The sequence below is a fragment of the Urocitellus parryii genome, chromosome 13, assembly GCF_045843805.1.
Source record: "Urocitellus parryii isolate mUroPar1 chromosome 13, mUroPar1.hap1, whole genome shotgun sequence".
In the NCBI taxonomy this organism is placed as follows: domain Eukaryota; kingdom Metazoa; phylum Chordata; class Mammalia; order Rodentia; family Sciuridae; genus Urocitellus; species Urocitellus parryii.
Genome location: NC_135543.1, coordinates 27,532,737 through 27,560,206, shown reverse-complemented (window position 1 = coordinate 27,560,206; position 27,470 = coordinate 27,532,737). Strand labels below are relative to the sequence as shown.

General features: G+C 47.4%; 1 protein-coding gene across 1 annotated transcript in view; it reads left to right on the top strand.

Moving 5' to 3' along the window:
• Nucleotides 1–19,002, top strand: part of Slc14a2 (solute carrier family 14 member 2) — a 44,938-nt gene extending 25,936 nt beyond the window's left edge. Inside the window, exons 10-19 of the mRNA XM_026398610.2 lie at nt 2,701–2,823; nt 4,925–5,007; nt 5,620–5,779; nt 6,498–6,687; nt 7,226–7,354; nt 8,222–8,414; nt 11,181–11,328; nt 11,958–12,092; nt 15,603–15,652; nt 18,802–19,002. Of these exons, the coding sequence (XP_026254395.2) occupies nt 2,701–2,823; nt 4,925–5,007; nt 5,620–5,779; nt 6,498–6,687; nt 7,226–7,354; nt 8,222–8,414; nt 11,181–11,328; nt 11,958–12,092; nt 15,603–15,652; nt 18,802–19,002 (1,412 nt within the window). The remainder of the gene's footprint in view (nt 1–2,700; nt 2,824–4,924; nt 5,008–5,619; nt 5,780–6,497; nt 6,688–7,225; nt 7,355–8,221; nt 8,415–11,180; nt 11,329–11,957; nt 12,093–15,602; nt 15,653–18,801) is intronic.
• The last annotated feature ends 8,468 nt before the right edge of the window (nt 19,003–27,470 follow it).

The window sequence follows — 27,470 nt, the reverse complement described above, 5'->3', positions numbered from 1 at the left end:
ACCTCTCAATCTCAACCCTCCCAGACACAGCCCGAAGGGCTGCAGCCCAGCACTTCAATATCACCCATATGACAAAGGTGCCTCTTAGTGTTTGTTTGGCTGAGGTTTTATTTTTATGTTGTTTTGTTTCATGGCTTCTGGGTTCTGAGCAGGCACAGAATCGGAGCTACTAAATATGCAGACCAGGGGGACAGAGGCTGAGCCACCAGGCTTCTGCAGCCACCTGTATGATGTAGGACAGATGAGGCTAGATGCCAGAGGAATTCTCGGGAAGCAGGTTTATTTAAGCTGCAATGGTCCAGAGGGGCTGATTCCTAAAAATCTCTGGATCCCAAGTCTGGAAATTCTTTTAGATTTCTACTCAGTGGGATAGTTACAGGACAGTGGGAGTGGGTGGGAACATAACAGTTACTCTTTGTCCCATATTCTTAGGCTAGAGAGAGGTTTCACACGTTTTGTCTACAAACCTGGCATTTACAAGAAAGAGGAAGCTTCAAGCCACATTTGAGCTCTCTGCAGAACTCCTGTGAAATCCTGTTGACAGTCTTGTAAAAGTCTTTCTGACAAGAGAAGCAGCTTAATTATGGTGGGGGAGGGTTCTTTAGGGTGGGGGGTACGTGCTCTGCTTTATGTAAGCCCTGCCTGATGGATAAGCTCAGCCTCACCCGCACCTCGGCCAGCAAGCCCAGCTCGCCCTACCTCTGCTAGTATATAACTCAGTGAACAAAATCTAGGGTATCTTAACAACCGGCAATTTTCCCTTTGGATTGACAAGACTTTTGGATAAATGTTGCTTTGGTTTGTTAAACTGAAGGACCCTCTTTGTACATATGAAAAATAACACAGGCTCATAGGCAGCATGTGTTGTGCCCTCTGATATCCAGGACCAGGTCCCAGGGTAAAAAGGAAGGTAGACAGGTCTGTGCTGCACCGTGCAGCCAGCCCTGGGTGGAGAGAGCAGCAAGCTGAGCATCAAGAGACCTGATTCGATTCGAAGATCTGCCGAGATTAATGAGCTGTGTGTCCTGGAGAGTTGATTTCCTTAGACAGGGGAGGCGGGCTGTGATCCCTAAATTCCCTTCAATTCTGTGTTTATGATGCTAAGGTTAAAATATAGCTCTGCCAAGGAGATGGCTGGGTGGCCAGCCTCGTTATACGAGGAACAAGAAGCAATGGTCCAACAGAGATGCCCTCCCAGTCTGACAGATGTGTGCCGGGGATTGACATTATGGGAGAACACCCTGCTTTGTCAGGTGGTGCAAGGATGCCCCTTCCATTCTCAGCCTGCATGAACCCTGTCTGCAGAGGTGTCTGGGGGCAAGCTGACTTCCGGGTGTCTCTGCGGTGCAGAGTTGACTTCCACTCCCCAGCTTGGGATGAGGCTGAAGGCTGACCCACGCACAGGATGCCTAACAGTAACTGCTTCTCCACCTTGAGCCAGAGGGAAGGGACAGTCTTTTGTTACCTTTCAATCTAAAAGACTAAGCAAGGCCTCATTCTTTGTTCATGCATACCCACAGACTCTTGAGGTTTTGTTCCTCCTGTTTTCTGAGCTTTGTTAAAGTTGTACCTACAGGGGCTGGGGTGGTGGCTCAGGAGTACAGTACTCGCCTCGCACGTGCGAGACCTGGGTTCGATCCACAGCACCACATAAAAATAAATAAGTGAAATAAAGGTATGGTGTCCAACTACAACTAAAATAAATAAATAAATAAATAAATAAATAAAGTTGTCCCTAGAACAGTGTGATGGAGACCAGTGTTTTCAGATTTCCATGTACCTCCAAATCAGCAGGGTTTCTTGCTTGAAAGCAGATTTCAACCCAGCAGGTTGGGGATGAGACATTCCTGGCAAGCTCCCTAGTGATGTCCATGAAGTTGGACCATGAACCAGACTGGGCGTTGAAGATGCAGAGAAAAGGAAAGAGTCCCCATTTGTAGGTTGCTACAGAATACTCAGTGCTCATGTGTCCCTAAGCTCAATTTACCATACCAAAAAAAAAGAAGAAGGAGGAGGAGGAGGAGGAGGAGGAGGACGACAAGGATGAGGGGGAGGAGGAGGAAGAGAAATCATCTTTAGCCTCAATTTTTCATCTTTTGGCAATATCATTTTCTATCCTGTGTGTTTCAAGGTACCATTGAAAGAGCCAACTGTGTTCACTTAGAAAATGTGCAAATGTAATAGTGTCAATGTTTTCCACTCTCCCAGGCAGCTACTGGAGAATGTGATTCTGGTATACTAAAGAATCTCTAACAAAGTGTGTTAAACTTGCATGCCCTAGGAATCACCAAATATTCCAGTAAACGGACCTTGAGCAGGCCTAGGCACATGCACTTTAACAAAGCACCCAGGTGATTCCATGCTGTGAGTTCTCAGACCATGCCTTGAAAAATCTGTTCCTAGTGGTAAGAGTGCATTTTCCATCTTTTGGCAATATCAACGCCCACCTATCCATTTCAAGGTGGGCCAAGTGAGTTCAGTGTGCAAATGTAGCCATGTGAACGTTTTCCACTTCTCTGGGCAGCCTCTGGACCACGTGCAGTCAGTGGAGTGCTTTATACAAAGACTGTCACTACTCTGGATTAGACTGTCACACTCTACTTCCCAGCTTCTGGGTGTGGTTTTTCCTGGCTCTCTGCTTGGCGCTCAGGGGTATGGACCAAATGAGGTGCTGACCTGTCTCTTTTCGCCCCTGGCTAGGTGGCAGTGGGGAGCAGTCACCACCACCAGGCCCAAAGGCGGAAGAGGGCTCTGAGGCTGTGCTCCCCAGGCACAGGAGCGTGTTCCACATCGAGTGGTCGTCCATTCGGAGGAGGAGCAAAGGTGTGAGCACTCTCCCCCTCGTGTGCAGTCCCTGGCTTCCTCATCTCTAATAAAACAGGGGCAGTGACAGTACCTGCTTCCCAGGGTGGTGGGGAGACCCATGAAGGTCAGGTTCATTCTTTTTATGTGACCACTGACCAAAGCCACCATTTTCCTTGGTCTGAACACACCCTGCCTACGGGCCAGGCTGTGGGCTAACACAGGGCTAGGCCAGGGGTCTCAGCCTGGCTGCATGTGGCAATCCCCTGTATCCCATCCCCAAAGCTTTAATTTAATTCATCTGAGGAGTAGCTGGGCTGGCCTGGGTCTTTTAGAGCTCTTTATGAGATTCTAATTTACCACCAATTCAAAAACCACTGGTCTGGGAGATTATACTTGAAAAGGCCTCATCTGAGACAGTGGTGGGAATACCAAGGCCAAGGGAACAGGTAGAGGGGAATGGCGAGGAGGGGGCCGGGGGAGCAGCCAAAGCTGAGCAGGTGAAGAAGCCAGAGACCTGGAAGATGAGGCAGGTTCTGGTAAACAGGGGGAGTCTGGAGAGATCAGCTACAGTGTGGAATAACCTAGTGGAAAGTCAGAGAGCCAATCCAACTTCACCCAACCCCCAGAGAGGGGAGCAGATTGCCCAGGGTTTCAAAGCTGGCCAGAGGCACTGCAGGGGGTAGAGATGACTCTGCAGATAGTTCCCCCCTCACAACACATGCCTCCCTGAAGATGCATCAGTATTTCCTTCCTCCAATTCATCTAATCTCACCCTTGCACACCAGAAGTCAGCAAGGCCAGAGAAATGGGCCTGGGGAGGTTATAGGAAGATTTACAAGGTGGAGAGAGAATTGCGGAAAACTGAAGGGCCCCCAAGCCCTTTAGTGTGTCTTTGACAGGGGCCTCTGACATGGTGTGAAAGAGCATTGTCTCAAAAGGTCAACAGCTTCCTTCCTAATATCTCTTGGGATGGTGAGCTGGGGGCATGGTAGAGTGGGGTCTCATGCAGAGGAGCTTGGAGATGGAGTGCTTGGGAATTCCACAGAATGGCAGGCAGAGGAATCTCCAGACAGAAGCGGTGGGTTCATCAAGAGATCACACATGATCTGAGTTATAGAACTTCTCTCTGTTCCTCCTTTCAAAACTTCGTGGCATAACTTCCCAGCCACACTGGTATTTTCAGCCCCTGCTCCTTCAAAAGTGGGAACACAGTCCCTTTGACGCATCCCTTCCTTTACACCCAGAAGTCTCAGGAGTACAGACTGGCAACCACCAATGCAGTCTCAAAAATACCGAGAGGGCAGCATCCAGCCTGCCATTCTCACACTTGACCACAAGAGGGAGCCATAGCACCAAGACGGAAACTTGCAAGGGCCATCATTCAGGGTGCCTAAAACCCTACTGAAATTGGTCATCCGCAAAAATAAGCTGTCCTCAATAATCAAAAATGTTTAGAGTCACATTACAAGAGTTTTCTAGAATTAAAAGTATACACAAAAGTGTATATGATATCTACATAGATATCTTATCCTGATCCAAACAGCAATTGCCATCTATTAAAATGCCTAAAATTCAGAGACAAACATCAAAAAATAGAGAATAAGAGAGAAAGAGAGAGAGAGAGAGACAGAGAAAACCAAAGACCAATCAGCCTGAAATCAGCCAGCTGAGGAGAGTCAGAGTCAATTTCAAACCCAGATCCTTCATGGCCAAGGCAGCCTACTGCTTCATAAGGAACAAGTGAAGGACGGCAACCCCATCCAGTCCCTTCCTCTTGCACTGACTTGTGGCGCAGGAGAAAGAACTCTGGTTTCAGGGGTCACAGGAAAGTCATATCCCTCGGGGCTCCTGTTCCCTCATTTAATGAACATAGGAGTCGAGCTACATTGGGGCTTCTTCATCAAGGGTCAGTGAACTCCCGATACTCCTCTGAACTCCCTATATTCCTTGTAAAACATCCTGTTTACATGAACATGTAAATTTTTTCCCAAAGGGAGGACCCAAATGGGCCTAAGACCAGTAAAGGAAGGTACAATATGCCCAAGAGTCTAACTCGAGCCTTGTACTAAAGTACTGCTGAGGTGCCCGAACTGATGATTCTCTTTCCTTCCTTCTTCAGTGTTTGGAAAAAGCGAACACCAGGAGAGACAAGCCAAAGAGCCATTTCCCTATCCATACCGGAAGCCCACCATTGAGCTGCTTGTGAGTACAGGGTGTCCCAAATCGGGGACAGCGCCTTCCAGTCACACAGCCTGTAGCAGATTGGGGAGCTGAGGTCTGTCAAGGAGGTTTTCTGATTTAGGCAAACTTTTCTTGAAATTCATATTTTCAGAAATGTAGGGACATTTAGATAAAATGGTCACGGTTTGCTTTGTGAACTTTCATATTCCTTTTATTTGAATTATCTCTTATCAGGTTTCCTCTAAATCAAGAATTTAGGAAATAAGATCATGCCAATTTTCAAAAATGGAATCTTCACCTATTCAAATTCATACCTTTATATTCATGGTCAGTTCAATTTTAAAGAGTAGACATGCAGAAGTGAAAACGATTTCTTCTAGAAAGAGTATGGTATATTTAAAATTCTACACATCTGTGTTTAACCTTAACCCTACTGTTTGACCTTGACCTTTGCAAATAAGAATCTCTGTATGTCTGAGCCCTCTACCACAAATGAGGATGAAAGTGTCCTCTCGTCCCTCATTAAATGAGGTGGCCTGTCAAACAAAAGAAACAGGTCCCTGAGGACCACCAACGTCAGTGTGAAAACCACAGGTGGTAGGAGGCTCTTGCCCCTCTCTTTTCCCTGGGCAGGATCTGAACACCATGGAGGAGAGCTCCGAGATTAAGGTAGAAACCAGCACGTCCAGGACTTCCTGGATCCAAAGCTCCATGGCCGCCAGCAGGAAGAGGGTCAGCAAAGCCCTCAGCTACATCACGGGAGAGATGAAGGAATGCGGAGAGAGACTTAAAGGTACAGTTTTGTGAGAGCAGCCCTAGATCTACACCTAAAAGGTCACCTTGGCCACCCCTGGAAATGCACTGGCATGGTGGGAGCTGAGGAGGTGTTTCTGTAGACTAGAATGAGCTCTATCCAGGGTCTTCCAGGAGAGCTAGGAATTTGCTGTTACATAGTCTCTTAGGATGTAAGTACAGGTACAGTTACATGTGCAAACTCTCATTTCTAAATGGCATAGTCCTGCGCTCCCAAATGTCCCACTCAGATAAACATTTGTAGTGCTGGGATCCTAGGGAGTTAGCAGCATTCTAGAAAAATGCCTTCTGGCTGACGTACAGGAGAACTGTCTCCCAGGTCAATAGATTCTCTCCGGCAATGCCCCTGAGCTCAGCTCCTGGGTGTGGCACCCTCTATGAAGCATGAGAGTTTTTCTGGAAACTTTATGCCACTCTTATGGGAGGCACAGACCACACAGGGGACCTAATCCCCACCGCAGGAAGGACAACCTAGAGACGACGTCCAGTTGGCAAGGGGTCCCGAGGTTTTGGGCAGTCAATGCTCTCCCAGGTTCTCCTTTGACACTCTTCTGTGGCAGGTGACAGCAGGTGGCTGGCTCCCTAGATGCCCACTTTGGATTTTCAGGGAGATCCCACACTCCCTGGGCCTGGCCACCAGGCCTCGCCCGGGACCTCCACACCGAGCCTTTGCCAAGTCCCTCCCTATTCTGTTTCAGACAAATCCCCAGTGTTCCAGTTTCTGGACTGGGTGCTCCGGGGCACGTCTCAGGTGATGTTCGTGAACAACCCCCTCAGCGGCATCCTCATTGTCCTTGGCCTCTTCATCCAGAACCCCTGGTGGGCCATCTCGGGTTGCCTGGGCACCATTGTGTCCACCTTGACAGCCCTCATCCTGAGCCAGGACAGGTAAGTCCCCAGAGACCCAGGGTCCAAGTGTAAGACCAAGAGGGCACTCCTTCGAGAGGACCCCTTCTCACCCCTCAGCTCAGAAACCCCTCAGAATAAGAGCACTGGTAGCTGAAGGCAATATTTCCTAGGGACATACACATTTTTCTAGAGAAAAATGCAGGGGTGATAGGGCTGTGTCCTCACCCAGTCACTCCCATAATGATGGCCTATGAAGCATGTGGCAGGAAAAGGCCCTGGGAGCCAGGAGTGGTAACGCACACCTGTAATCCCAGCAGCTCGGGAGGCTGAGGCAGGAGGATCACAGATTCAAAGCCAACTGCAGCAACTTAGCAAGACCCTTTCTCTAAATAAAAATATTAAAAAGGGCTGGGGATGTGGCTCAGTGGTTAAGTGCAGGAAGGACAACCTAGAGACGACGTCCAGTTGGCAAGGGGTCCCAAGGTTTTGGGCAGTCAATCCCCGATACCAAAATAAATAAATAAATAAATAAATAGCCTGGGAAAACCTCCACTTCACCAGCCCCATTTGTCCCCAGGTCAGCAATTGCAGCAGGACTCCATGGCTACAACGGAGTGCTGGTGGGGCTGCTGATGGCAGTGTTCTCAGACAAAGGCAACTATTACTGGTGGCTTCTGCTCCCTGTCATCGTCATGTCCATGTCTTGGTAAGTCCGTTCTGAGGTCATGGGTTCAAATCCAAAGGCCACTGTTCTTTTGACCTTGACCCTGTGACTGCCCATCTAAACTCCGTTTTTAAGTGCCTTTTGTTGAACTTGCATGTCAGAGACACCCATGGAAACCTTGACTGACATGCTGCTGCTGCAGCACAGTGCAGTACAGGTCACACTGCTGCAGCACAGTGTATAGGTCACCTATACACCAGGTCTCAGCTACCATCCTTTTTTCTTTTGTTAAGATCTAATGGGGTTTCTGCTTAACCCTGCCAGAGCCCAGAGCAAGAACTGAGGCCCACACAGGGGAAGAACCACACTACGGGGGCCTGTCAGTTTCCGGCAATCTCCTCCCTCCTGCTCCCACAGCTTTCCTCTGTCCCTGGGACCCCGACTGGGGTAGGCTGAAGGACAGCCATGGGGCAGAGCCCTCAGAACACCAGGCTCCTCTCTCACCTCCAGAAAATACTGGGCACCCTGGCCATGAGGCTAGTGAGCTTGGCCACTCAATAAACACTAGCTAAATGACTAAGTGACTGTGACTCCCTCCCCACTGCTCCCCCAACCTGTCCTCTCTCCTCCTGCCTGGGGAGGGAGCTGTATGAGGAAGTAGTGAGACTCCTGTCCTTTAAAACTTCTCCCAGAAAGCCCTCTTTCTGGAGGTGAGTGTGGGCATCCCTTCCTGTACCCTGCACAGGGAGGAGGCGCAGGGAAGGCCCTGGCCCAGGGCCAGTCATGCTCGGGAGGGACCCCAGCAGGCTGCTTTTCTCTGGGAAGGTGCAGGGGTCTCCTGCTGCTGCGTGGCCCGGTGGGGGAGCCAGGCAGCTTCCTGACCACCATGTCTTGTGCTTCTGCCATCAGCCCCATCCTCTCCAGTGCGCTGAGTACCATCTTCAGCAAGTGGGACCTGCCAGTCTTCACGCTGCCCTTCAACATTGCTGTGACCCTGTACCTGGCAGCCACAGGCCACTACAACCTCTTCTTCCCCACGATGCTGCTACAGCCTGCATCCTCTGTGCCCAACATCACCTGGTCGGAGGTCCAGGTGCCCTTGGTAGGTGTCATGGAAGGAGGAAGGGCAGTGTCGGTACAAGCTCAATATCAAAGTGGTATCTGTGTATTGTGCACACAAGGAATATCCTGAGTGATAATTCCTGACAGTTATGCAATCCAAGACATGCTTTGCACACATCTCATGACCTACCCTCCTTGCCTCCTTCTAAGGGCTAAAAGGGTTATTTCTGGTCCCACCTGTTATAATACAGAGAGCAGAATGGAGACCAAGTTTGGAGACCCACCTGAGATCACACAGCAAATTAGTAAGGAGCAAACTCCAGACCCCTGACTCCAGGCCTGGGTTCTTTTCTTTTTTCCTTTGTTGAAAAGTATTTGTGAGCAGGGCATGGTAGGAAGCACATGCCTACAATCTCAGCAACTCAGAGGGCTGAGGCAGGAGGATTGCAAGTTCAAAGCCAGCCTCAGCAATTTAGCAAGGTTTTAAGTAAATTAGCAAGACCCTGTCTCTAAATTTAAAAATGTTTAAAGAAGGGTTTGGGATGTGGCTCAGTGGTAAAGTGACCCTGGGTTTAATCTCGGGCACCAAAAAAAAAAAAAAAAAAAGTATTTTTGATGCTTTACTCTGATTTTAATGCAAGTGTGTCTTTTCTTCCCTCAATATCATTGAATCATTAAAAATGTGCACATTATGCTACCATGTATTGGCTTAAAAAGTCACAGTTATAACCTCCAGCGCTTATTTCATTTGCTCTTTGAGGCTGGCTCATGTTTTAAAGCGCAGGTGTTCCCCCAATATGAACTATATATAACAGAGCTTTCAAAATTGTTTTTTTTTTCCCTCTTTAACAAGTATTCTGTATAAAATGCTGACCTCTGGAAGTCTGCCAAGATAATGAATAAGAAGCTACACTAAAAGCACTAAATCAGCTTGAGAAACATGCCCATCAGCCTTCTTATCTAACCAGGCACGTTTTCCCCGAGGCCTCCTACTTTCCATTACGCTAAAAGGCCCCCCAGTCTGACAGTCACCCTGAAACTTCATTATTGGCCATTCATCACCACAACGCCACTTGGGCTTGTTGAAAGAACTTTCAGATATAATGAAGCCTGGTGTCTCTCCACATTCCACAACATGGGTCAAAAGAGCCCTCCATTTGCACTAAGAAGCATCATTAGTTAGCAAGGAAACCTTTGTGGTAGCCCCATTTTGTTGATTGTTATGTTTTTTCCAAGAACCTTCTTGGGTCAGAGGTGAGAAGAGGTGCTGTGTTGGGGTTCAGCTCCCCAGATTTCCCAGTCGTGGTATTTTCCCAATTCAGTTCTTTTGGAAGCAAAATTACTCAAGCAGTGTTATGAGATGATGTCAGAAGTTGCAAGTTTAAGATATTACATTCTCTGCACCACATTTTCAATTGGAAAAATATTTTCATCACTTTATAGAAATGAAAAAAAAAAGAAGAATCCTGTATACATAATTTAGAAATCCAAAACTCAAGGCAGGGGGAGCCAATTTGTGGTGGTCATTCTTTAAGAAACACCTTTCTGGCTAACTGAATGAATTATGATAATGATTCATTTATTGGATCTTCTTGACAATTCTAATTAGAGTCCAGTTTCTGAAAAATATGTGGTCAATGTCAGAGCAAGGGTCTAAAACTGCCAACAGGTTTGAGCCTCCCTGAGTTCCTCTGTTCTCATGGCCATTAGAAAGGCTCCTCAGCTGTGGTAACTATGCAGGGATCAAACTGCCCAGTACCACTGCCTCTGTGTCAAACTCTGTCACCTGTCCCCTTGCTCCTGCATGGCCATGCCAGAGCTCCTACCCTGTTCTCCATCCTGGAGTGCAGGGTACTGGCCTGCAGGGTTAGCCCACTAGGCCTGTGCTCCTCTCTCTGTATCCTCTCACTAGGTGTGAAGCCCATGAGCTGCAAGTTCTCTGTCCCCTGGCACCCACAGGGAGAGTCTTCTAGAGGGCTCAGATTGACAGGAGACTTGCCATAATAGATACACAAACTCACCCCAAGATTCTGCTTCTCCCCAGCTTACTGTCCCAGGGGCAGGCAAACCCAGCACATGCCAGTGTGGCCCAAGCCAATTCCACTCAGCACTTTCCTGTACCAAGGGCCTTTGGCCAAACCCTCCAAGACAAAGGACCCAGTGGCAGTCACCAGGGAAGCCTGCATCCTAGTATCCTCTTCTCTGACTCCAGGGCATCTGTGCAAGTGCCTACAAGGTTTCCAACTTTCTTGAATGCTCTGTCACTCTCGAGTCCCATTGGACCTCAAAATACCTGGAGAACAGGGTACCCCAGGTTAACCAACGAAGAAAGCAGATGGCGGACATGCCACCTTCTCCAGGCCCCTTCTGTGTCTCGTTGTTCAGCCAGACAAGACTCATGTCACCACACCCAGACGTGTGGTTCTTGGAAATACACAAGTACACTTCCCATCTTCTAGTTAGCCTTCTTGACATCTTATTTGGTTTGAAAAACATTATGTAAGTTTTGATCAGAAATCTATTGCTTTGCTAATGAATAATGCCCTCGAGTGAAAGTTTTTCAGTTTCTCTTCACAAGGAGGATGAGAGTCTTACCCTCCTTTTCCTAAATGAAGGAAACTCAACATCCTGACCCCTGGGTGTTCCAAGAGCTCAAAGTTAAGATGATCCTTCTTGTGTTCCTCTTCGAGTTGACCTATTTGAGTCACCTTGGAAACCAGTGGCAGTATGTGTTGGTGCTGAATCTTGGAGCTAAGGTTGAAGGCATCTCTTTGGCTTCCCTAATAATGTGACTCTGTCTCCACAGCTTTTGAGAGCCATCCCCGTTGGGATTGGCCAAGTGTATGGCTGCGATAACCCCTGGACTGGAGGCATTTTCCTCGTGGCCCTGTTCATATCCTCACCTCTCATTTGCTTACACGCAGCAATCGGATCTACCATGGGGATGTTAGCAGGTCTGTGTCATCGCTTTCCCTTGTTAATGAGCCATAGGGACCCTAGTGCCTGGAACCAGCTGTAAAGAAACCAGGGACGTGTGTCTTTATCGCCACACCTGCACATTCCCAGAATTCCAAATTCCCCCTCCTTCCACTGCACTGTGTTTCTCCACTATTGGTGGCAGCGCCCTCTAGCTCCTCCAGGTAAAAGTGGTCCTTGAGAAAGACTGGTGCCAGTCACTGACACCGTAGTGTAAATTTAAAGTTTGGGAGAGATTTCCTCTAGGCATTTTCAAAATCTTAAGATCCCCAATGACAAAAAGGAGTTGGATTTGTTTGCAAAACGATTCCCTCCCTCCCTTCCCTCCTTCCTTCCTTTCTTTCTTCCTTTTCCTCTTTGGCAGGAAAAGGACATTCTCTGGACTGTTTAAATCAGATTTCAGTCTTTTATCAGAGGCTCTCTGCAGCTCCTAACAGCTTAGCCACTAGAATTCATGTAGCCCTGTGGCTATTTATTCTGTTTTAGATGTAGTTTCACTGAATAAAATCAGAAGTCCTTGTGTGTGTGTGTGTGTGGTGGGTGTGGGACAGGCACAAGAGCCCCATAGGATCCGTGACTCAGTACTGACGCCTGCCTTCTCTCCCAGCGCTCAGCATTGCCACTCCCTTTGATGCCATCTACTTCGGCCTGTGTGGCTTCAACAGCACTCTGGCGTGCATTGCCATCGGAGGCATGTTCTACGTCATCACCTGGCAGACACACCTCCTGGCCATTGCCTGTGGTAGGTACCTCTGACAGTGTCCCCATAAAAGATCCACCCTGTGAAAATTCTGCTAACTCCCCAAAGATAAATAGGGGGATCTGTTTGCTTTATAGCTGGGCTTTTAGTTAAAACTGTCTTCAATAGCTGCCGAAGGATCAAATGGTTACATGCAAAACTATTTTCTCCATGGACACAATATTTCAGCCTCATGGTGGCAGGTTTGTTTTGAGGTTATGGCTAGTTCATTGTTGAATTATTTCATTGTTGAACTGCGAATTTCCTGAATAGTGATTGGAGCTGACAAGTGTCTTTTAAGCAAGTTAATCCTTACACATGAAATCTGGCGATTTACATCACATACAGCGTTGAAACTTAAACATCCAAACATTGATCATAATCCTTTCAGATGATCCCTCTGAGTTACATGCTCAGTGCCCCAGGAACTTAGATTAACCCTAACAATTGGCATATTTTTATATTTTCATCCTTGAACATTTTTTATTTCTTGATGTTTTATGAAGGAAAACCGAATAAAACTCCTTTTGAAACAGAGATTTAAAACAGAGATGTCACTTCAGCACAGCATAGATTCCGGAATATGATCCCCATTAACTTAGAGAATAAGTTTACAATCAAAAGCTTCCCAAATATTCTTTTCTGGGGAAGATGTTCTGGATCAGATATCACCATTGACTTGTTTCCTTAATATAATTAGTATATATATTTTCTTTTCCCTTTTTTTTCTTTTTTATTATTTTTTAGTTGTAGATGGACACAATATCTTTCTTTTATTTAGTTATTTTTGTGTGGTGCTGAGGATCAAACCCAGTGCCTCACATGTGCTAGGCAAGCGCTCCACCACTGAGCCACAACCCTAGCCCCCAAGATATGTTTTCTTTTGTACTTTATGATAGTCACTGCAAACATGAAGAAGGCGAACCCTGAAGTAGGTGTGAAGGGTTAGTGCTGCTGTCTTTTTCTTCCTTCCTTTTAAAAATTATTTTGTGACCCCAAAAATCTCCATTGTTAAGCCAGGCACTGTAGGTACTTATGTAATTACTTTTATTTGCTCATATTGACGAAATAAGCTTAGCACTAAAGAGGCATTTTAAGTGTCACCTGGCTAGCCTACACCAGCTCTCTGAGGTTGGTTTTTTTCCACTTTGTGAAGGTGAAAAAAAATTCCTCAAAGAACCAGGGCCAGGATGAGGATGTGACAAATGAGGCAGCTCAAATGCAAAACTGCAGGAGGTGCTCACTGTCAGGGTCCTGCAGGGGATGAGGTCTACATGTCTCCATGATCCTGAGCTGGAAGGCCACCTTAAATTTTATACCTCACTCACCTCTCCAGAGTTCCAACCTCCAAAAAGGTTAACATGTCAGATGTTACACCAGGATTCTCAGCCAAGGGTGATTTCCCCCTTACCTGGGGACATTGGCAATGTCTGGTGGCATTCTTATTTGTCACACCTAGGAGAAGGAAGGGATTTCTACTGGCATCTCCTAGGTAGAGGCCAGGGCTGCTGGTAAACACCCTACAACGCAGACACATTTTAGCGTCCACAACAAGGATTGTCCATGTGCCACAGTTGTGAAAGCTGGCACGTGTCATCTCATTCAGTCTTCACTACAACTTCAAACCATGTGGGTCCAATTACCACCCCCACTTCACAGATGGGGAACTGAAGCTAAAGGGAGCAAAATACATTGCCCAAAATGGGGTCTGTAAAGACTGTCTGTGCTCCTTGAAGAGGATCAGACTCCTTCCTGAAACCAGCGCTTTCTCTTCGGGCTGAAAGATCCAGAATAGTCATGGTTCTTTTCTGCAGTCACACAGAGAGGGACAAGACAGGCGAGGTGGAAGGCTCTTCCATCGCAGCCTGCTCTATCTGTCCCACAGGACAGGCAATTCTCCCTCCCTTCAACCCAGACGGGCTACATGTCCTCCGCCCTCTCTTCTGACTATCCTTCCTCCTCCCTCCTCACAATGCAGGCCCTGCGATCGCAGATGAGCAGACATAAGGTTTTCCGAGAGTTTCCTGTTGGTAACAAATCAAATTTGATCAAAGATATCAAATCTGAGAATAACTCCTCCAGCTCCTGGGCCAATAGCTGAATCTGGTGTGTTGGGCTCTCAGGCCACCGCCTCAGCCTCCACCTCAGTCTCCACCTCAGCCTCCACCTCAGCCTCCACCTCACCCTCCACTCTTCACCAGCCACGCCCAGAGCCCCACTCAGCCTTCTGGCTCCCCTATAATTGGGGGTCAGGTGGCATTGGGTTGACCTCTGACCCTTCCATCTGCCCTGCTCTTTCTAACCTCAGCTCTGAGAGGCCGCTAGGCACAGTGGATAAGAGCCCCACCTTGGAATCAGGTGACCAGGGCTCAGTCACTTGTCAGCCGTATGGTCCTAGGCAAGTCCCTTGAACTCTCAGTGCCTGATACTAACTGTACCCACCTCATAGAGCTATTGTCTGGAACAGATCAGATAATTCATGAGAGCAATGAAAGTAATTCCCAACACCTAGGGAGTGCCCCGCAAAGTGCTGACTGGGTTCTCAGTAGTCAGTAACCTCTATTAATTAACCAGGGTTCAAATGATGCAAAGGATGCCTGGGCTCCTCCTGTTCCCGCTGAAAGAAACTGGCAGATGTGATGCATGCAACTACTGCATGCCTGCGACCTCCTCATAGAGGTCATCTCTTAATCTCTCCTCGCTTCCATCTTGAAACCCTACCCCAAACAACAGGGACTCCTCCAACTCAGAGACGGCATAACAGTCGCTCTATGAAAGCTCTCTGAGCCTCAGTTTTCTCATTTGTGAAATAAAGACAATAATAGTGTTTCCATCATAGGAATGCTGAGGGACATGGTTGATGTTCCTACTAAGGGGGCACACGGTGACTATTATGGGTTCGCTCTTGTCAGTGTCCTAGGGACAATTGGGATGTTCTCTGCTGAGAAGTGAAGGGCTCAGAGGCAGAGCCAGCTCATTTCCATCACTTCTCACCCCTTAGCAGCACCTGGCTCTGGCCAGTGGGCAGCATGGTCAGGCCCTCCTCTCCAGCACCCAGAAGTCAAGGCCGTCAGCAACATTTGGTGCCCCAAGAGCTGACAGAATGCAGCTTCTCCCTGGAAGCCCATATTATGTTAATGCTTTGTCATGAAATACTCCAGCAGGGAGTTCGGGGACTCGCTTGCCTTTGCTGTGTAGTAAAATTTTCATTTATGGTTTATGCTGTTAAATGTTCCTTTACTGGAATGCAAGGTGGTGGGGCCCAAGAGAACTGTAACAGCCAAATTCTGGCCTTTTTTAACAAAGTTCATCTGCCGACTTAGCTGTACTGGTATTTGCGTGGAATTTAACACTTTTAAACCTGCCAAGCAATGGAAACATAACTCAGTGATTTTTTTTTTTAAATCTGAGATAGCATTAGTGGCATAAAATTAATGAAGAGAAAATATGTCGACCGAGCCTGAGAAGCTGTGAAATAGTTATTGGATATTTATGGACGGTTCTTTCTTCCAGCACTGTTTGCGGCCTACCTGGGGACTGCCCTGGCCAACATGTTATCTGTGGTGAGTCAACATCTCTGGGCTGCAGATGTGCCCACAGTCCCCTCTCAGCTTCCCCCAAACTTGTTCAAAACCCTCCTTCACAAACCTTTCCCAATTCTCCCTCTTGTCTCCAACCACATACCTAGAACATAGTAAGTGCTCAAGAAATAGCAAATGAATGAAGCCCTAAGGTCACAGCCTCCAGCACAGGGGAAATTAGATCTGGGGCTTTGTATCTGAATGGCAGAAACTCCCAGAGCTCCCTGTTACCCCCACAAGATGAAAGGAGTTGGTTCTCAGAAGTTCAAATGTCAACTGTTGCTCAATCAAATCCCATCGTCAGTGAGCCCAGGGAGCTTCCTGTAGGGCAATTAGAAGTGTGTTCTCTTATAAATCGAACTCCTTTCTCGTGTACTTATTCTTCAGGACTATTTTTAAATCTTTATTATTTGTTTTTTATAAGTGTCTATAGATCATCTGCCCACCTGGCTTGTGGGTCAGTGTGCATCTTTGGCTCATAGCAAATAGCATAGTTCATGGGAGTGAGGGGGTGTTGCTGGCAAAGGCCTCAGGACACAGGGAGAGTCAAGCATTAACCAGCAGAGAGAAGCCAGAGTGGGCAGCTATGCCCAGCAGCTCCAGGGCCCCTTCTGTCTGAGCTCCCATTGGGTGGTACGTGAGGTCAGGAGGAGCTACTGGCCAGCCCCAGGCCGGCACATACTCCTGAGGGCTCAGCATGCAGTTGCTGCCTCCTCTTCTTAGATAAGGTCTCAAGGGACATATCATATGAACAACCAGGAAAATTCCTGTTGCTCCTGCAGGTGGGATGGAGAGGACATTTTGCTCATGGCTATCAAAATTCCTCCTTCAACTCTAATGAAAATGGGTGTTTTGAACTTAACCTAGGAGAGTATTTTCTAAGCAGTGGAGTTAGCCTTCCCTGATACTATCATGTCTCCCCCAGTGGACTGAGTTCTTCCTCTGGGGTCTATCGCACGGTGAGCACTCTGGCTATGACACTTGACACATAGTATTGACACATATCGGTCATCTTCCAGCTTTAGCCCATGCACTCCTTCAGAACAGGGGCCCTATCCTATTCTTCTCTTCATCTATGTACCTAGTACAGTACCCAGCACATAATAAATGCTCAAGAAATAGCAAATGAATGAAGCCCTAAGGTCACAGCCTCCAGCACAGGGGAAATTAGATCTGGGGATTTGCAGAGGACTGTCAGAAACACTGAGAGCAACAAGAGGGTGCAGTCTGACCTCCATGCCTGCTGCCTTTTCTGGCACCATCCATTCACCCACGTGCCTTCCTTGGACAAGGGGCCAGAAGAGATGCCAAGCAGGAAGCTATGGTTCCTGGTCACCGGTATTTCCAGTGGTGATCAGCCTTCACCTCTGTGGGCAGAGGAGTTATAGATTACAGCGCTCAATTTAGACATTCAAAATGAAAACAAGCTGATGTCCTGGGTGCCTCCTGTTTTTAAGACACTGTGCTGACCACGGACAGGGATACCAAAGCATGCAGGCTATTAACTTACCCAGAAGTCATTTCCAATCTTGTTGAGGAACAGGGTATTAAAATGTTGAATGACATTTATGAGACCATTCAACCCTCCTCAGAAGAGCCCTTATGAGCCATACTCCTTTGCTTTCTAACGGGCACATGTATATGCAGCCCCGGGTCTTCAACAATCCTGCCATCTGCTTGATGTAATGACTATGTCCCGAGGACCATTTATTGAGCATTTACTATGCAATAAGCACCATCTCTCCAAGTAGGTATTATGATCTCTGGTTCACTATTGAGGAAATAGGTCTCAAAAAGATTAAATGATTATCACAAGGTGATCAGAGCTGAGATTTGGATCTGAGTATGTGAAGCTCAATGTCCTTTCCACCATGGGACTCCAAGGGACGCATTCCAGAACACCTTGTGCACCTTGTGCTTTGGAAAGACTCATGGAGCAGCGTGTATCACTCAGGGTATCCCTGCAGCCTCTTTTCTGTTCTGTTCTTATTCTTCCCCCAATGCCCATCCAATGGTGCCATCTTGACACATATGCATAACTGGCATTATCACTCCCATGGTTCCACCTGAGGTTCTTCCTGCTTATAACAACATGATATTTGGGGAAGAGGGGACATGATTTGATCTGCTTCAGAGTTGAATGTATAGGCTCTCTGTTTGCAAGCAATGCACTCAAGCTATCTCAAAAGACTGAGGAAACGCATCCAAAAGCCTCAGGGCACCTCAGGGAATGAAAATCCTGTCACCATCATGAGGAAGGGACGTGGGGATGGAAGAGCCCTTGAGAGGAGAGGCAGCTGCTCTTGTCTCCAGCTCCCAGGGACAAGGCTATCATTCCTCCACTCCACTCCACTGGGTCGCGTCTGTCTGGGAAGGGTTTCTCTGTGGCACGAAGCTTCTCAATGGCCAGCTGTCACTGTGCAGTTCTCCAGTCCCTCCAGTTCATATAAGACCTATGGACACTATCTCTGTACCTTTCAGTTCACGTTCTCAGAAGTAAAGAATCCACGCAAGTTCAAAGCCAGCCTCAGCAAAAGCGAGGCGCTAAGCAACTCAGGGAGACCTTGTCTCTAAATAAAATACAAAATAGGGCTGGGGATGGGGCTCAGTGGTTGAGTGCCCCTGAGTTCAATCCCCACTACCAAAAAAAAAAAAAAAAAGATCCATTAGCCCAAGCCACCTGCCTACGGGAAGTGGTGTTTGAGTAGGGTGCCCATCTCAAGTCCAGTGAGTTGTGACCAAAGACAAAGGTCTTGAACTTCTAAATGTCTGCCAAAGGCAATCCTTCCATAACAGCTGGTGGGAAGAGACACAGAACTGTCGCGGTTCCTAGAGTTGGAGAGTGGCCCAGCCAGACTCCCCAAGACAAAGCACACCTTCCACACAGTGGCATGGTAACCACACTAGAGTTCCAGGGCTGCATTGCAGGAGAGAGTGCTCCCTGCTATGAGGGAGGCTAGTGCCATGGTCATGATTTTATTTATATTGGCTTTCAATTAAGCATGCCCTCATCAGTGCCCCCCGGGGACCCCTTCCTCCACCCAGGACCAAAGGCCATTGGTGAGGGCTGATTAAACAGGCGCTAGCACCTCATTAACTCAGGCTTCTCTTTGTGTCTCCCCTCCCTCCAGTTTGGATTACCACCCTGCACCTGGCCCTTCTGCCTCTCAGCGCTCACCTTCCTGCTCCTGACGACCAACAACCCTGCCATCTACAGGCTCCCGCTCAGCAAGGTCACCTACCCAGAGGCCAACCGCACCTATTACCTGTCCCAGGAGAGAAACAGAAGAGTATCTACTACAACCAAGTACCAGGCCTACGATGTCTCCTAAGTGGCCCTTTCCAGCAGGCTACCTGTGTCCCCAGGCTAAAGGTCACTTAACCTCCCCTCTGTCTGTTCTGTGATTCTCCCTGCCAAGCACAGACCAAAATGTGTGTGGTCACCTTCAGGAGCCTCCCTAAGATGCACGACACTTGTCCACAACATGTTAGTTTAGACTTGACACCCACAGCTGGCTCTATTGGCCCAAGAGCTCCCTTTGAGGGGAACTTGCTGTCTTCTGCAAAATAAGCCTCATCCTTAAAGAGAGGTCACCCAGAAGGGACAGAGATGGGTGACATGATCACCCAGCATAGTCATTTAATGTAGCAAAGCACAGTCCAGGGAAATGTTCATTAGCATGGAAAGCAAGAGGCCTGATCCCCTCCCAGCTCTGCCACTAATGACCCCCAACTGTCTCAGGCTCAATTTCTTGTTGACAAGGGTTTCTTTATGACAGGGAGGGACTCTAAAGTCTCTTCCACCTCAGAAGTGTTGATTCTTCTCTGTCTCCTATAAACTGATCAAATTAGCATGACCGGCAAGTATTACCTTAGGTTAAATAATAGAAGAAGCAGCAGGACAGCGCTACGGCTCTCCAGAGCTTGACTCTCAGATTAGAGAAGTTCTCCAGATTTGAGGTTAGGAACCTACTTTCACCAGAATTGCCAACTGCCTTTCCTGACATAACAGAAATATTTCTGGAGATGTCATAAAATGATCTCTTGCAACACTTGAATCACAACATAAAGAAGTGTCTTTCCTTTTGTAAAATTCACAATCATAATGTCATTAAACTGCTCTAACATTGTGAGTTGGAAGCAGGGTTTCCCTCCACAGTCACGTGCTGCCCACTGGAAGGGTTTTCCTGGGTCACACCTGTCTGGAAAGAGACAAGGGTGGGATAAAAACTGTCAGAAGAGGGTGTGGTTTGCTGATGGAGAGAGTTACACAGAAATGACCTTGGACATTGCTTTCTGTTTGAGCCGAAGTGCAGATTCTGGTGACCCATGTCTCTTTGAGCATATTTATCCTTGTGTGCCCAGAATACAGACCCAGCTCCTCTTGGATGGCCACTAACTTCCATTAGTCACTCTGGGGATAGCACGGACGGAGCTCCTAAACCATAGGACTCCTTTGTGGGAAGCCATGTGCCCCAGCCCTCCCACCTCTCTCTCAGCGGAGGGAAAACCTCTTCTTGCCACAGTGACACACACACACACACACACACACACACACACACACACACCACTTCCAGTTTAGCATGATGGGACAATGACATAAGAAGGGAGTGGGGGATGGAAGAAGAAGAAGAGGACAAACCCCTCTATGAACACAGCTTTAAGAAAGAACAATTTACACCGGGCCTGGTGGCACACTCCTATAATCCCAGCCGCTCAGGAGGCTGAGGCAGGAGGATCACAAGTTTGAGTCCAGCCTCAGCAACTAAGTGGGGCTCTAAACAACTCAGTGAGATTCTGACTCAAAATAAAAAATAAAAAGGACTGGGGGTTTGGCTCAGTGGTAAAATACCTCTGGATTCAATTTTCTAGTACAAAAAAAAAAGTGCACTTTACCAAATCCATCCTTTACAAAAAGTTTGTTTCTCCCTGGGTCTTCTCATTCCCCCATCTTCTACAAGGTCGACTGGGCTGTATGTTTGCCTTCCAGTCGTAGCTAGCCCATTAGGACTTCCCCAGGAAAGCGGAGCCCTTCTCCATGGAAACAAGTCCTCCACGCAGGAAAGGGAATGACTCACATTCCAGAGCTCCCTCTGAGTTTGCCATCACACCTTGAGGCCAAGAAGGTCCCAGGCTGTATTTTAATGACCATAGAATTACACCTCTCTGAGGAGCACACATCCAGGACTTTCCCCAGAAAGCTGTTTGCTCTCAATTCACTCAGCTGTCCCAGAACCTCCAAGTGATGACATCGAACTATTAAAGTACCCGTTCTCATGCACTTACCACCAAAGTCTTATATAATCTGGTTTTATTAAGAGCAGGAAACCCTCCACGTGCATGCCGTTCTGATTACTGACCACTAATAAAACCTCTCAGCTGTTCTAAGTATTCCAATACCCTTGCCTATAAAGCAAGCTGAATTGGCGCAGATTCCAAGCAAGGTGGAAATAGATGGGGTGAAAGAACTCAACCTATGAAAACATGCAATGTCTATAAGGCCCCAAAGTCGTCAGTCTAGTCCAACACTTCAATTAAGCATCAACCGTGGAGTTGGAGTCAGCTCCACACTGCCTGAGAGCCAACTGAGCAAGCGACGCCATTCAGTGATGTCATCCTGGCAGCTTGAAATCAGCCATGGAGGGAGTATTTACACCACAGAAATTGCCAAACTATGAATCTGGGTGTACACACAAAACCATAATATACGTTTTGCAGGACACACACCAACAACAACAACAAAAAAGTGCTTTGGAATGTAGGAGGGAAAACGGTGAGGTTTACAATTAAACACACACACATGGCTTCATGAATTCTAGAGAAAGGCTTTGTATGGACCAATGAAGATAGCATGCTAAAGACTAAGGCACGTGCTTAACTTTCTGTTAGAAAAAAATTAAAGGAGAGGGGTGGACACACACACACACACACACACACACACACACACGAGTTGTTTTTGTCATTTATCTCTTCTGTACAGAACTAGCCCACCGATGGTACATAGTATCCTTGAGCTGGTTGAGGAACTGGCTGATAAGATACCACCCCACCCCTTCTGTCCTGCCCTCTTCACTTATCCTGGCTAGAATTTGAAATCTGTTTCACAACACAACCACTTACTTATAATAGACACAAGAATCTCAGGCAGGCAGCAGACACAATCTTGTCTCCAAAAATGGCCGCCTGTGACCTCCTCCAACCTTTGGTAATGGTGTTCAGGGAAAGAATGTTTCAGAATTGTCCACACCACTTAACCCTAAACTTTTCATCATTATATGGGCAATAACTTCAAGCCCAGGCATGCCATCTTCCGCAACCATCCTTTCCTTATGGCACATCTACACTGTGGAGCCCCAAGTCATATGATAGCCTCAGGTGAGACCAGTAGATGGTAGATCAGTAGTTCTCAAATTTCCGAAAGTATCGAAATCACCTCAAGAGCTTATTTAGCACAAATTACTGGGCCCCATTCCAGAATTTGATGCAGTAGGTCCAGGGCAGGGCCTAGGCATTTGGATTTCTAAACCTTCTCAAGTGGTGCCAATGCTGTGGGCTTAGGGGTCACACTTTGAGAAACATTAGTGTAAACTTAGAAATAAGATACTGTCCCCAATCACCCTTTCCCCTTCACTGAACATTACAATGCCCTGGATGCAAACTCTCATGCATACAAGAACCATCTGCAAAGATTGTTAAAACATGGATCCCTGGATCTCAGCCCCAAAGATTTGGAATTGGAAGATCTGGATGGAGCCAGGAATCTGAACCTCCCACAAACTCTTAGATTATACAAATACTGCTGGATCAAGGTCCAGACTTCAAGATCATTGCATCAACTCTCAGCCCTGGCAGCTTAGAATTGACACATGGGGCCTACCCCAGACCAACTCAGCAGTGGGCCAGGGAACAGGGGTGTTTTTAAAACTCCTGGGGTATGTTCTAATGTGCAGACAGGATTGAAAAAACCATAGTGTCTGTTCTCTGAGCCCCAACTGGTCTCCAAATCGGTCACTCCTAGAGGCTATTAAGCCCTAAGCCTCCATCCTCAGTCTGCAGGTGGGTTTTGAGTAAAGGGCAGAAGGCCCAACATGAAGAACAGTGGGAAGTGCTGGGCACCTGGAGGCAGGAGGAACAGGCACACCACAGAGATCCTGAAAAACAGTCTTATCTCTTTCTCAGTGTTGTTGAGGGATGTCCCTGCACCCCAGCAGAGACTAAATAAAGAAAAATGAAACCACTAACCAGAAACATCCTGCTCAGTAGGCCAAGCAGACAAGCAAGGTTTGGCATTGGCCCCGGAAGACTATCAACTGAGCACCTTGGCCCAAGAGAGGAAACGGAAGGCACTGAGGCAGTCCACAGCCCAGCCACACAGTCCTCAGATGGGCAGCTCAGGTCTGGTGGAGGGGTGTGGCCGCAGGTGGGATGCAGCCGTGTTCAGCCCTGTGAGCAGGTAGGGGATGAAGGGCTATAAGATGGGAGGAGTTGGGGTGACAGCAGCAGCTGCTGCTGCAAGTGGCCAGGCAAGTGGGGAAGGTACAAATAGGAGAGTAGCCCCATAGAGGCCCTGAGCAGGTAGGCACTTGAGATGAGAGGTCAAGGAGGTGGAGAAAAGCAGAACACAATGACGGGCAAAAGAGCAAGTACCCGCGGGCCAGGTGGTACTAGAACAGGAAGGAGGAAGAGGGGGAAAATGGGCAGGTTTTGGTGGAGAAGTGAGACTCCAGCCATCTGCAAACTGCCTGGTGAGGCCAGGAGTGTGACAGGGACAGGAAGGAGCGCTCACTCCTTTTGCCAGCATCTGTTTCTTGAGGGGTCAGTCTGAGTCACAAGGATCCACCATAATGTTGGAAAGAGGGACTGTCCCATGAATGTGGCCTGAGCAGCCATGGCAAGGAGCGTCACAGGGCAGGGAGGTAGGCACTCATGCAAGTGGGACACGGAAATATCCCGTGCCCAAGCCACAGCCTGGCCCCATCAGATCTCTAGGCAGACCCAGGCATGTGTGGTTTCAAAGCTCCCTGGGACATACGAAGGTTGCCGTGGGGCCCATAGGTGTGGAGTGGTCCCTACTGTCAGGTAGGCTACAGGGAGGCTGCAGGGAGAATTTTCTGGAGAGTTCTCAGCTAGGAGGACCCTCAGACAGCATGGTTTGTCGAGTGGTAGTTGTCCCCATACCTGGGTCAGAGGTGGCATGCAGTTACATGCACTTCTTGAGCTCTGGGTCTGGAGACTTAAGCTGTATTCCAGGCCCTCTACAGACCTGTGGAATCCTTTTCTGCTTGTCTATGGGCCATTTTTGTTTTAAGCTCCTTGAGAGACATCCATGCTCTGCTGGTTTCCGGCAACCCTGATGTAGACCAAGACAGAGAGCTCAGGACACAACCCCGAGGAGAGGGTCAGGAGGGTAGGCCAGGGCCTCACACAGGGTGGTCTCCCTCATCACCCGTCCTGGGCAGCCACTGCCCCCAAGGGCCAGCTTCCCCACTTCAGGGCCCCACCTGGCTCCTTGACAGGAACAGACTCTGATCCCAGCACAGGGCTTTGTATGGTCTCTGAGTCCCCACACTTCCTGATTCTCCATGCCTGCCCCCTGCCCCAAGTATAGTGAGAGGGCAACATCTCCAAGACCACGCTTCCAATGAGCTCAAGTTTGGGATTCACTCTTTCATGAAGATTTGCTTAAATTTTTTTGAGGATGTGCTTATTGACTTGAGTGCTAATGGATCTTTTGGACTTGCTCTTTGAGAATTAGAACAACAGAGTGATCGGGTTTTTGTGTTTGTGGAATTGCTTCTTTTATCTTACACCAAGTCAGAACCCATATGAGACAGTTCACCTATGAATTCCTCTGGGTATCTTTTAGCGAGTGGATGCAGGAGCCACATTTTTGGATTGCCGCCAAAGTATCAATTTTTTAAAAATATAAACAGTAAACAGTGTGTTGTGTTGTATTGTGTTGGCTTGGTTTTTGGAAGTGTGGTCCAAGAACCATCTGAATCAGAATCACTCAGTGATTAACAATGCAAATCGCTAGGGCCCCTCCAGACCAAATAATCAGAAACTCTGCAGCTGGAGCCTGATTCTGCACCCTAAAGCTCCCTGGTGATTCCTGTGCACATCAAAGTTTAAGAACCCTACTTATCCTTCAACTGAGAGAGAGGGGGAGAGGGGAGAGACTAGTTGGTTGTGTGTAAAAGAGATTGGGCACAGAGGCTGACAGATACTTAGGACCAAGATGTCTCTTCCTGTACCCAATCCCCTTCCCCATAAGCACTGCCCCTTCTGTGTCCTTTTTCATGCGGACCTGCTGCGTAGTCTGTGTGCCATCACTGAGCTCAGGCACACTATGGGCACCTTGGCTTGTGATACCTCCAAATTGTCACCAGAGGGCATCAGAGAATCTCCAAAAACCTCTCAAGGCTCCCCTTGTTCTTGCTCTCCATTTCCATGGCAGACTGTTCACTCTCCACAACTAGGATCCCAATCTGTCCCCACTTCACTGTCACTGATTCTCAAAGGACACCGAAGCTTGTGAGAGTGAACAGCTGCTAAAAAAAAAAAAAAAAAAAAAAAAAAAAAAAGCACTAACTAATCGTGAAGCCTGAGGAATCTACCTTATGCTTCTAAGCCTGATTTCTCCTCCTAAAAGGGAATTATCACAGACCTATCACTGGAGTTCTTTTCAAAGTGAAATGAGATAATAGAGGAAAAGCTCCTCAACCATATCCTGGTTATTATTCTACCATTAGGCAGTGATGTCAATTGCTGTAAAACCAGAAACCTTGAACTGCAAAAAATAATTTTTTAAATTTTATTATTAACAAATCAAAGTTCAGTCGTGGCTGTCTTTCATCCATATATTCCAAAACTTTTCCACCCTCTTTATAATTTTTGGTCTCAACCTGTATTTTTCATGCAGCACAGTTCACAACTCTGCTGGTGAACAGAAGAGCAAGGTTAAAAAAAGAGGAATGGTCTCCAGCAGGCCAGGCCAGCCCCTCAGCTCACACCCGACCCACCTGACTCTCTTTCTTTAGGCTAGGGGGGTTATTTTTAAACCAGTGTAACTCAAATTTTGTCCCCTAATTCATTATGCTATACGCAGCATTGCAATAATTTATTCTGTGAAAACAATTATAATAGGTACTCTGATGGCAGAGGATGATGTGGAGTTAGAGATGATGGAGTTGGTGGTAGTGGAATTGGTGGAGGTGGTAATGGTGAAATCGGTGGTTTTGGTGGTGGTGGTGGTGGGTAGGTGATGGTGATGCTGGTGTAGTATTGGTGGAGGTAATTGGTGAGGGTGGAGGTGTTGGTAGCATCGATGGGGGTTGATCGAGGTAGTGGTAGACTCTCTTACTTAGCATCCTTCAGAAGTTTCTCTTGCCTGAAGGATCAAGCCCAAACTACTGAACTAAACAGATGAGCTGTTCATGACCCAGCTCCTGCTTACTTCTTCACTCTTATTTCTCATCAACCACACACACACATGCACACACACACACACACACACACACATACACACACACAGTCTCTCTCTCTCTCTCACACACACACACACACACACACACACACACATACACACTAAGTTCTTCCATACTTGAAAATCTCTGAGCCTCCATCCCAATGCAGAATTTTATTCTGTCTTCATTCATTGCTACTCTGACCACTTCTTTCTTCCACCTCCCGAAGGAGATACTCCCATTCAGTCTTCAGAGCCCAGTTTCAATGTCCTAGCATCTTTTGCATTCTTCAATACCTCGGTGGCATTTGGGGACACTTCATCTGTAATTTCTCTGGTGTGGCTTGTAAGAAACTCATGCCATCTCTCTGCCTGCCAGAGGTGGCCTTTCAAATGTCCTCTCCAAAGGCCCATTTAGATGTATCCAAGAACCTTAGCCAGTTCCCATGCGGACCCTGCAGTCACGCCATTGCAGTCTTACAAACACGTTGTGAAATCAGGTGACAAGAGTAGGGTGTGCTCTAGGCTCAGACAGCCTGTCACAAGTCTTTTTGTTTCACTTTGTTTTGTTACATCTTATTAAACTAATATCTTCCTAGAAAAGTGAATTAATCATCAGTGTGTCACTTAGTCAATGAATTTTGCATAAATGAACACACCCATGTAACCAGCACCCAGCCCAAGCAAGAGAATATCACTAGCATTAAGAAGCCCCTCAACAGTTTTATTTTCTAAAAATTGGTTTTAAACTACTGATGTAAATATGAGCTGCCACATTTCAAATATGTGAGTAGATAGTAGCTTTTTCAAAGATCTATTAAAAGTTTCAGAAGCCAATGCTTCCGAGGAAGTCGCTTTGGGGATCTGGATACGCAGTGTTCCTTTCCAAAGCAACACCCGAGCCCTTAGCTAACCTGGAGCTCCTGCAGGGGAGAGCGGGTATACACACTACTTGAGTGAAAGGACCGATGATGTTTGGAGAACACCACGTTAACTGTAAGGACATTCCGACAGAGGTTCGGGGAATGAGACAGGAACACCTACATGGTGGCCTGCCAACTCCAACATGTCTCTCTATGGGGGATGTTATAGGTACCATCTCACCGATTCCCTTGAGTGGGTCACTCCATTTGAAAGCAAAGGAAGCTGAGGAAAGACAACAGACTTGTCTCAAATCCACAGATTATGATGTTCAAAAGCCCCTTAGAAACAGGATTTCAGTCATCTGGCATCCTACAAAGAACAGCATAGGCAAAAACCCTGGGTGGAAGAGAGGACAGTTCCCAGGGGCCCTGACACCACCTAGGAGAATGAGAGTTAAGGATGCCTCGAGGG